Raw genomic sequence first — 12233 nt, 5'->3', positions numbered from 1 at the left:
TCATTTAAGTCTTGTGTTTCAAACACCTTATAGTACGCAGTTCAACGTATGTGAACTCCTAACGAAGATATTCCCGGATTAACACCAGTCGTTAATGGCACACTAAACATTAATTCTCCACTCTGATGAAAGGACAAATTACTGGTACAAACTGCGAAACTAACTCACCGCGAAAGCCACTCATCGTGAAGCTACTAGTTTACATTTGAAATAACAATTACGAGTAACTAAACGTTTATAGCGGGCGTCAGCGAGATTCGTACGGGTAACTTGTAACTTTCTCAATGTTCCAATAACTTCAACTTCCCCAGACGTTTGAAGCATTGAAGCGAGCGCAAATAAGATCTGTAAGGATAATTTACAATTTAATTTGTATAGTCATAAGAATGGGTCAAATTTAATTGGTCCAAAAAATAAGTAGCGCTGGGGGAGGGGCTGTCACAAAATATAGCAAATACATGTAGTTTTCATAACATTACTAGTATATCATTTGATAGCGCCAACAGTTCCTAGGCAGTTTACTAACTGCCCGTAGGAATCTTGTTTGCGCCCACCGTAATTTACACAATAACAACAGAAATCCAAAGACGGCTAAAGTTTTTTTCGTCGTTTTATAGTTTTAAAATTATGATGCAGACACGATTACGCAGAACGCGGCGGGGAATGTTTTCAAAAATTATGCCACTCAGTCACGTGACTTTGGGCCGGAATCCCGACCCAGTGGAACAATATTACCTGCGTCCCTACTGAGTTCTACTTGCTATTCGCAAGGGACGCCAAGAACCAGCGAATGACCTCTGGAGCCACTCTCCATTCCAGAGTTCTTAGCGCACGAAGGTGATTTGAAGAAGCGCCACCACATTGCTTCCTGTGACGACACAACGGCGCCACCATGCATGGAGAGTGCTCGAGAGCTTCCGATAACGAGGCTGGGGTATTCCCCTTCTACTAAGCAATATCAAAAGCCATCCTTATTGGAAAACAGACTGCCTTCTACTTTTTTACCGTACCAAATTTCCCATTTTGGTAATGATACCAATCTGCGAAATTATTGTACAAGTCAGTGCTGTATATAGCCAAGATAAACCTCATCGCTATTTTTGAGTACAGTCGATAAATGTGCATGTACATTTCCATGATTACGCACTTCCGTTTCGCGGTAAAACATCGTCCTGGACATCGTTGGATGACTCGACCGGAATGAATTGCATCTGAGATGTAAGTAAATTCTCAAACATGGTACACAATGTCGGGGGCTAAGGAGCGATGTGCGCTGAGTCCATATTTTATACTTTTAAAGGAACAAGTTGTACGCGCACAGTCGAAAACGGCGTTGATTAATCGAGCTGAATCCAAGGATCGTCAAGTCTTGCCTGGGTCACTATTTGAGGAGGTAAAATCGCAGACAAGGCACACCAGCCCCATTACAGGGTCCAGGGGAGACAAGTTCGTTTACAAATCCCTAGAACACGAAAATCTCGTTTTAGAATGTTCCACTGACAATTTAGCGAGGATATCTAAAGAGGAAAAGGATCTATTAGTTGGATTGGTACAGTTACGTGAACGGTATGATATTTATATTGGTGACAAACGCCGCCTCGCAGAAGGACTGCACATAAAAGTAGGCTCCGAGGTACACGTCGACGTACAGGGCTTGGTGCAACGAGTGTCAGGAATTGTACGGTATAAAGGCCCATTGCCTGGACAAAGTGGTACACATTTTGGCATCGAGCTTTTGGTAAGAAACATAGGTATATTGTATTTATATTAGTCCATACCCCTTGTTTTCTAAGGGCTATGATTAGTCATGTAATAACACTTTGTTGATCTGGATCGGAGACAAAGCGACGACATGGACCTGAGTGTGCCCCCCCCCCTCTTTTTGTCGTCCCCATTTATTTATCTTGTTTATACTCCCAACTTAAACAATGGACACAATAGTGGAAATACCCAACTACGGAACTGAAATATGACTCTAAAATTACTGGTAATGTTTGTATACATACACACCGTATCTGACTGTAACATGAGCTATTTCTGAACTGGGGGAAAACCCAATCTCTTCCTGGTTTAAAGAGGTCAAAGTGCATCCTTTCAGCTGATACTGGAAGCGATATTTGAATAATATCATGGTGTAGTTCTTGCATCAGATTGTACATTAAAGCATTGACGTACTCCCTACAATACTAGTGCATTCATATTTTAGAAAATCATCTCAAAAATTCTCAGTAAAGCATATTTGTTTGTCTCATCAGTGACCATGTGACTTTCAAACTTCCAAGGTCTAAACAAATCATATACATGTACCATGCACATATTGTTCAATAGGGTAAACAAAATTCAGGAGATCATCGATCAAACCATCATAGAAATAAGGTCATGTCTGCTATTGTTTTGGTTGTGTATTTTTAGCAAAGGAATGTGACACAAATCAATTTTTAATTTGTTAGCGCGATTTAGAATTTATTGTCAATTATTGCTAGAACCATGGAGCTCTATTTTTTAGCTCCATGCTAGAACACATCAACTTATACTTTATAATGAGCATTCCAGGTAATCATGTTTTTTCTATGATTTCCTTTATTCTCATTTCTTGTGGGTACTTATGCATGGTGAATCATACATATGTAGTATATAGTCATATTTATGAACATATGAGCATTGTACCTATGTTGAAATTGTGGTACTAAACAAAATGTGAAATCACACACGATCTGTTGCTGCACTTAATAATTAATTCTTTCGTTAAAGGTCAACTGGTCTGTCACTCTGGGCTATTCAAATTCCAGTCTTGTTTTTAATCATCATTGTTTAAAATCCCCCCAAATAAATGTTTGTAATATCTTTATTGATTGCTGTGCCATTAAATGTTAAGAAATATTGGAATTGGAATATAAATCTAAAAATACAAGTAATGTTAGTAAATACTATGGAGGTACATGTATAATCTATTGTACATGTACATGTAGCTCCATGGTAATTCATTGTTTAGCCCACACTCAAATGAGAATTCTAAGTAAGTAACATTTTCAGGACATTGTTTTTACCATCATGTGATATACTAGTAATGTTACTTCAGATATGGGACCAATATTGAATCATGCCTAATTATTTTTCTTTAAACTTTAGCCATTAATTAACTCAAATTTATGCAACTTTTCATCAAACTTTTTTATAAAACTGAGTAAACATCTAAAATGAACATTTGCATTTGGTGTATCAAAAATATACTCTGATTGTTTTAATCAAATATCGTGTCATTCCAGTGATGTATTAATACGGCAAACACAGTAAAAAAAAATGTTTCAAAAATGCACACATTCCTATTTAAGGTAGTGTGAATGGCAAAACATGCATGTTTGCGACTCATTTCTTATAGACATCTTCCACAGTGCATCATTAGGACTCTAGCATGAGACATTCCATATGTGATACTTACGGGAAGCTTGAGCTTAATTCTCACGATAGTTGCTATATTGATGAAAAAAACACTGTAGATAAAAGACCTCTGTGGGCACGGATGATTTTAGTAACCGTGACACAGGAGTGGATTTTGAAGAGGCACACCTAGTGTACACTCACCACTTAAACCTTCATTACTCATATACATATCCCACAATGCAATGTGACAATGACACATATATTAAGGTTTGCCTCCTAATCACCATAATTTGGTCTATTAACCTTTTCACCACCAGACTTTCTCGCCCAAATTTGTCTGCACTTTTTTTTTATATTTCTGGAAATGAACCCTAATTTTGGAGCCCACAGACTAAATTTGAGTCACTGTTCTGTTTCAGCTGCGCTTATTTTTGTCCTAATCTTCTGAAGGAAAGTGCAGACTATAAATGGGATCATTTTGTGAATTTTTTATGAAAAGAGGGAACTGGTGGTGAAAAGGTCAATGAAATGAGACATTTGTTTTCAATTCACCAGTTAGACAAACGGAACGATTAATAATAATAACTTTATTACACTACTAAAAACCTTCAGAGGGTTTTTGTATGGTAAAGAACATAAATACAAAAAAATACAAATACAACAAATTCAAAAGACATAAAATTAAAAAGAAAAAGAAAAGAAAAAATTGACACAATTCTTTTTAAAGGGCAGTAGGTGTCATTGATTGTATGTGATAAGGGTTCCTAAACTACAACGTACAAATGATTGGCCGATATCCAAAGCATTATGAGTCAGCTCTATAAATAAAGAAATGTTTGAGAGGTTGCAAGTCTAAATAGAGAAATTACACAATGTTGTAAATGTTTGATTTGCAGTCTGTATTGTTCTATGGAAAATGTGTCAATGTTGAGATTTTTAAACACATTAAAGTAGTTGTCATTGGCTGCAATGTGATGATGTTTTTTATCTAATACTTTCATCTGCTAGATATTTGATCAGCGAATAAGGGGAAGGTACATAGAAAAAGGTGGAACTTAAGAAACGTGTTTTAGCTGGTTCTATAACGATAAAAAAATCAAAACTGTTTCACAAGCGTGCAATGAGAGGGTATTCGTATGAGAAAACTAATACCAAATCACAGAATTCAGAATTATTTAGGTGTACCGGGTATTTTGGTACCAGTAAAGAGCAAGGTAAAGTTTTTGTAAGGTTAAATTAAATAGTTTACTATGTAAACAAATATAGGGTACCGGTATGTAGGTAGGAATAACTTTATTTTAACATAAAAATTAATTATTAATAATTAACATAAAATTATTAATTAGTTGGCAATGTTGCTGTTTTTGTGTTCTAAACAACATAGCAGTGACAGTAACTATTTTAAATTTATTTTACTGTATTTATTTAACAATAATGCACCATATCTATAGGTTCTTGTTTGTTCAAAGAATTGTTTCAATTTTGCACATAGAGACAGAAATGTACTATACCTAAAAGTGTCCATAAAAGGTACAGAGTCTGAGTGAAAAATGTAGACACTGTCGGGTTACCGGTAACACACTTATTAGTCCCTGTTCGGACACAGTCCGAAAACAGGGTCTTATGGTTTGACTTTTGTGTCTGGACCTATATCTTAGACATGTGTGGACTGATTACATTCAAACTTCACATATACATCATACATAATATTATACATATGCACATCAATTTGTTACACGGTCTGATTCAAGATGGCCGATTGGCGACCATTTTTGTGCTGAAAAATCATTAAAATCAAGCATTTATGGATGGATTTTGTTCAAACTTGATTTTGTTTTTCAGATCAGATTTATAGTGGTCGACTGGCGACCATTTTGTTTTAATGAATGCACTACTAGTGCCATATCTCTGCCATGCTTTGACTGATTATGTTAAAATTTTATACATTTATTCTACATCATGTTATAGATATACAGATATATAAAAAAATGGGTAAAAATATCTCTCAATAATGACAAGTACTCGTTTGATGATCAGATACAAATGACTGAATATCAATCATTTTAATGTTAACAAATCACCATAATTAAGCATCAGCTTCTGGATCCATATCTCTGACATGTTTATGTTTGAACTATATTACTATAAACAAAATTATAGTTTGATAACTAACGGGGACTGTGCCATGCATGGCTGGTTTTCTTTATTTTGGTTTAATGTTGCATTATTTATTTCACGCAATTTTGCTTCTAAAATTTCAGATTCAGTAGCTTTTTTGCATCCAATTTGTTTTAATGTAGAAGCCAACACATAAATTAAAATACCCAGAATTTAATCATTTTGCAATAAACTGTACTCCAAGGCAATAAAAGGATATTGACCTCAAAAAAATTTGGGGTCACCAGCCTTATTTTTGAGAAATTGATGGTTGTATTTTAGTGGAAAGTCGCCATTTTGGCACTATTATAATGCTTTAGCATAGATTCCTATGGCAGAGATATTATGCAATATCTCAAAATCTAACCTGGCTGAAAAAATCAAATATTAAATGATGGGGTACTTTTTGCTGTTCTGAATTATTTAAAAAATTATTAACATTATGTTCTATGGAATTGTTCAAAAAATAGCAATTTTCAAGAAAAATTAGGACACATTTACCAAAAAGCTTAACTGTAACACACAAAATAATGCTATTTCATTGTATCATATGACATTAGCTTCATGATTGTTAATAATAAACTAATGAACATTGTCATGCGATTTATGACCAATTTCGTCAAAATTGATGAGTAGGCTACTACCTTAATACGTCATAAGAATGTTTAGATACATTCACAGGCTGTGGGTCGCATGACATGTAAATGGAAAGTCAATAAAACTTGAGCAGACAACAAATATTTGTGAACTTGTAAAGCTCACAGATATATCCATGGTCAAAGTCAGATTTTAACAAATATGGTAAGCATGAATCGATCATGGCAATATGAATACTTCACACAATAATACATGCTATTTATTGTATCAATACAAGTGTTACATCATTCTAGCCCAAGCTAGAAACAGTTTTAAATCTACATCGCTACAAAATGCATCTACACTTGTTTTCTGGTGTGACGCAGTGATATGTTGGTATATTTGTGTTGATATTATTTGTATATAATAATTGTATTTAATACACAGGAACAGAAAGGTCAAGGAACTACTGATGGAATTTTTCGTAAACAGCGCCTGTTCAAATGTGATGAAGATTGCGGTGTATTTGTATCAATTAGTAAAATTAGTCTAGTAAGTCTGGATCATAAAAAAAATCGGAAATCATCAAAAAAAGGTGATGAAATGAAGGCCACGAAGGATGATCAAATTGAAATTGGAAGCAGAGTAGTTATATTTTGTGCGGGAGATGAGGGAGATCAGGCTGAGTACGGAACAGTCAGATATATCGGGATTCCAAAGAAACTTGCTGAACGCCATATTGGAATTGAACTGGTTAGTAGTTTACAAAATAACACAGTCCTGTTGATGTTTGGAAACTTGTTGTTTTTGTTTATGCATACTCTAAATTTCAGAAAGTCTTTTTTTTTATACAAAACATTTATATTACAATATCAATGAGGATAAAAACAACTTGAACGAATCAGAATGCAAATAAAAGCCATATGCTTAGAATGGTCAGCCGACCTTTGACCCATTATGACAATTTTCCTGCCACTGGAACATGTTTTAAATTTTTGGTGTCAAATTATAGTTATAATGTTACTTGAAATATTTAGAATATATATCTAGGAAGGATTAGTTTAAATTAAGTGTTTTTACATAACTTAATAAGATGTTCTATTTGGATTTATATTAGGATAATCCTGTGGGATCCGGTACTGGTAGGTTTGATGGAGAAAAGCTTTTTCAAACAGAGAAAAATCATGCAATACTTGTTCCTTATTTAGCTGTATTGCCTGCTCATCATTTTGAAGAAAAGCCAAAGTCTGGTAAGTTTTCAGTTTGAGCAACTAAATATTAGATAGTATTGTAGTTGGTGTGGTTCTTTAGCCCCAACTTGACACAGTCACGGGGCTTATTGATTAGGGTTCATCACAGTATCGCAAAAGTTTATTGACAGATCTTTCCCAACCTTGATACATGGTTGATACATTGTGGTATACATATGTCCCAGATTGGCAACCATATTTGACCCCAAAATGACCTTAAAATCTACATTTTATATGTGTGGAGCAATACCTCCAATTTGACATGGCCAATTTTGTTCAAACTTAGAATATGGGTAACACCTGTTGCCATACTGAGGCACATCCACTATTTTTTTTCGAAATTCGCCTACTGGTGGCCATTTTGTTTATAAATCATTTTTGACTCGCGTGTGTGAAGCACAAAAAGGGATTTTTTGCAGTTAGGCTTAGTGTGTCTGTGTGTGTGTGTGTGTGTGTGTGTGTGTGTGTGTGTGTGTGTGTTCCACTGATATCTCAAGAACCATACATTGATTTTTGATGAAACTTGGTGCATAGATGCTCTGGGCCAATGCGCAGATTTGATTAGTTTTGGGTAAAAATCTGTGCAATATTAATTACCTAATTTGCATAATGATTAATCAATTTTCGGCTTTTCCACTGATGTCTCAAGTACTAATCATCACATTTCAATAAAACTTGGTACATAGATGTCCTAGGACACTGCACAAACCTGATAGTTTTTAGGGTAATATCAGTACATATTAATTACCTTATTTGCATAATTAATTAATTTTCAGCTTTTGATATTTCAAGTAGTAATCATCACATTTCAATAAAACTTGGTACATAGATATCATAGGACACTGCACAGACCTGATAGTTTTTAGGGTAATATCAGTAGATATTAATTACCTAATTTGCATAATTATTTAATTTTCAGCTTTTGATATTTCAAGTAGTAATTGTCACATTTCAATGAAACTTGGTACATATATGTCATAGGACACTGCACAGACCTGATAGTTTTTAGGGTAATATGAGTACATATTAATTACCTAATTTGCATAATTAATTAATTTTCAGCTTTTGATATTTCAAGTAGTAATCATCACATTGCAATGACACTTGGTACATAGATGTCATAGGACACTGCACAGACCTGATAGTTTTTAGGGTAATATCAGTACATATTAATTACCTAATTTGCATAATTAATTAATTTTCAGCTTTATCAAGTAGTAATCATCATATTTCAATGAGACTTGCTACATAGATCTTCTAGGATTATGCCGAGACCTGATTAGTTTTAATTGGATAATAATTACTTAATTTGCATAATGTTCCACTGATATATAAAGAACCATGAATTGGATTTTAATGAAACTTTTAAAGAGAACTAGGCAGAAACCCAATTAGTTTTTGGTAAATATTTATGCTTAATAAACACCTAATTAACATAATTAATTAACACTGATATCTCAATTACTGATCATCACATTTGAATAAAATTTGGTACATAAATGCTCTAGGACAATATACAGGCCTGATTAATTTTGGGTTAAAATCTGTTCATATTAATTCTCTAATTAGCATAATAATTCATAATTTTTTTGTTCTGTTCTGTTCATATTAGTTACCTGATTTACATAATTAGTTTTCAGCTTTTCCATCAATATCTCATGTACAAGTAATTTTGAATTAATTTTTAATGTGTCTTCAATACTCTCAGCACACGGGAGTTCTTTCTAAGCTTTCTTTGATATATATTATTTTTGCTTATAGCTTGAGATTATAATTACTACAGTTGTTCAGATTAGGTGCAGAGGCAGTATACGGTATTATTTCATGAAAATGCATGTTGATTTTTGTTGAAATTCTATGCAATATGGCTGACCAGCAGCCATTTTGTTTGACAAAAATTCACAATTTTCGCTTTGAGTTATATCTCAAATTCATTCAAAGTCTTCTATATTTTTCTTTTTTCACAATTCTGCTTATATCTTAAATTCTCACGTAGTTGCCTGGTTACGTTTGAACTTAGTGCAGCCATTTGTATTCTAGCATATCAATGAAAATTCATCTGTGTCATAGTTCAATCATAGATGGTCATGCTTAGGCTGTTTTGTTTTAAACTTGGTATGTTGGGTGCCTGATGTAGTTCTTTTTTGCGTTTTGATTCAAAATGGCTGACTGGTGGCCATATTGTTTTATGGTTTTGCATTCTAAGACATGCTTTGACTAATTTAGTTCAAACTTAATCAATGCACTTGATTAAAAAGTAGCATATAAATGCTGTCATTTCATTTGTCATATATATTAAAGTACAAAAACACAGGTTGCTGTTATATTTATAAACCTCATTGATTTGCACAATATCCAGGGTCTGTACCCCATTGATTTGCACAGTATCCAAGGTCTGTACCTCATTGATTTGCACAGTATCCAGGTTTTTTACCTCATTGATTTGCACATTATCCAAGGTTTTTACCTTATTGATTTGCACAGTATCCAGGGTGTGTGCCTCATTGATTTGCACAGTATCCAGGGTTTTTACCTCATTGATTTGCACATTGTCCAGGGTTTTTACCTTATTGATTTGTACAGTATTCAGGGTCTATGTCTCATTGATTTGCACATTATCCAGGGTTTTTACCTCATTGATTTGCACAGTATCCAGGGTGTGTGCCTCATTGATTTGTACAGTATCCAGGGTGTGTGCCTCATTGATTTGCACAGTATTCAGGGTCTGTACCTCATTGATTTGCACATTATCCAGGGTTTTTACCTTATTGATTTGTACAGTATTCAGGGTGTGTGCCTTATTGATTTGCACAGTATCCAGGGTTTTTACCTTATTGATTTGTACAGTATTCAGGGTGTGCACCTCATTGATTTGCACATTATCCAGGGTTTTTACCTTATTGATTTGCACAGTATCCAGGGTGTGTACCTCATTGATTTGCACATTATCCAGGGTTTTTACCTCATTGATTTGCACATTATCCAGGGTTTTTACCTCATTGATTTGTACAGTATCCAGGGTGTGTGCCTCATTGATTTGTACAGTATCCAGGGTCTGTACCTCATTGATTTGCACAGTATCCAGGGTTTTTACCTCATTGATTTGCACATTATCCAGGGTTTTTACCTTATTGATTTGCACAGTATCCAGGGTGTGTGCCTCATTGATTTGCACATTATCCAGGGTTTTTACCTTATTGATTTGCACAGTATTCAGAGTGTGTGCCTCATTGATTTGCACATTATCCAGGGTTTTTACCTCATTGATTTGCACATTATCCAGGGTTTTTACCTTATTGATTTGTACAGTATTCAGGGTCTGTGCCTCATTGATTTGCACATTATCCAGGGTTTTTACCTCATTGATTTGCACATTATCCAGGGTGTGTGCCTCATTGATTTGCACAGTATTCAGGGTCTGTACCTCATTGATTTGCACAGTATCCAGGGTTTTTACCTTATTGATTTGTACAGTATTCAGGGTGTGTGCCTCATTGATTTGCACAGTATCCAGGGTTTTTACCTTATTGATTTGTACAGTATCCAGGGTGTGTGCCTCATTGATTTGCACATTATCCAGGGTTTTTACCTTATTGATTTGTACAGTATCCAGGGTGTGTACCTCATTGATTTGCACAGTATCCAGGGTTTTTACCTCATTGATTTGCACATTATCCAGGGTTTTTACCTCATTGATTTGTACAGTATCCAGGGTGTGTGCCTCATTGATTTGTACAGTATCCAGGGTTTTTACCTCATTGATTTGCACAGTATCCAGGGTCTGTACCTCATTGATTTGCACAGTATCCAGGTTTTTTACCTCATTGATTTGCACATTATCCAAGGTTTTTACCTTATTGATTTGCACAGTATCCAGGGTGTGTGCCTCATTGATTTGCACAGTATCCAGGGTTTTTACCTCATTGATTTGCACATTGTCCAGGGTTTTTACCTTATTGATTTGTACAGTATTCAGGGTCTATGTCTCATTGATTTGCACATTATCCAGGGTTTTTACCTCATTGATTTGCACAGTATCCAGGGTGTGTGCCTCATTGATTTGTACAGTATCCAGGGTGTGTGCCTCATTGATTTGCACAGTATTCAGGGTCTGTACCTCATTGATTTGCACATTATCCAGGGTTTTTACCTTATTGATTTGTACAGTATTCAGGGTGTGTGCCTCATTGATTTGCACAGTATCCAGGGTTTTTACCTTATTGATTTGTACAGTATTCAGGGTGTGTACCTCATTGATTTGCACATTATCCAGGGTTTTTACCTTATTGATTTGCACAGTATCCAGGGTGTGTACCTCATTGATTTGCACATTATCCAGGGTTTTTACCTCATTGATTTGCACATTATCCAGGGTTTTTACCTCATTGATTTGTACAGTATCCAGGGTGTGTGCCTCATTGATTTGTACAGTATCCAGGGTCTGTACCTCATTGATTTGCACAGTATCCAGGGTTTTTACCTCATTGATTTGCACATTATCCAGGGTTTTTACCTTATTGATTTGCACAGTATCCAGGGTGTGTGCCTCATTGATTTGCACATTATCCAGGGTTTTTACCTTATTGATTTGCACAGTATCCAGGGTTTTTACCTTATTGATTTGCACAGTATCCAGGGTGTGTGCCTCATTGATTTGCACATTATCCAGGGTTTTTACCTCATTGATTTGCACATTATCCAGGGTTTTTACCTTATTGATTTGTACAGTGTTCAGAGTGTGTGCCTCATTGATTTGCACATTATCCAGGGTTTTTACCTCATTGATTTGCACATTATCCAGGGTTTTTACCTTATTGATTTGTACAGTTTCCAGGGTGTGTGCCTCATTGATTTGTACAGTATCCAGGG

General features: G+C 35.1%; 1 protein-coding gene across 1 annotated transcript in view; it reads left to right on the top strand.

Annotated features, from left to right (window-relative positions):
• The first annotated feature begins 913 nt into the window (after positions 1–913).
• The window catches only part of LOC102803626 (ubiquitin carboxyl-terminal hydrolase CYLD-like), a 33232-nt gene continuing 21912 nt past the window's right edge, over positions 914–12233 (top strand). The window contains exons 1-3 of the mRNA XM_085500100.1: positions 914–1738; positions 6562–6867; positions 7232–7364. Of these exons, the coding sequence (XP_085356226.1) occupies positions 1247–1738; positions 6562–6867; positions 7232–7364 (931 nt within the window). The 5' untranslated portion in view covers positions 914–1246. The remainder of the gene's footprint in view (positions 1739–6561; positions 6868–7231; positions 7365–12233) is intronic.

The sequence above is a fragment of the Saccoglossus kowalevskii genome, chromosome 6 (genome assembly GCF_978046115.1).
Source record: "Saccoglossus kowalevskii chromosome 6, keSacKowa6.1, whole genome shotgun sequence".
Classification (NCBI taxonomy): Eukaryota; Metazoa; Hemichordata; class Enteropneusta; family Harrimaniidae; genus Saccoglossus; species Saccoglossus kowalevskii.
The sequence above is the reverse complement of the archived record's forward strand: the minus strand, read 5'-3'. Positions and strand labels throughout refer to the sequence as shown.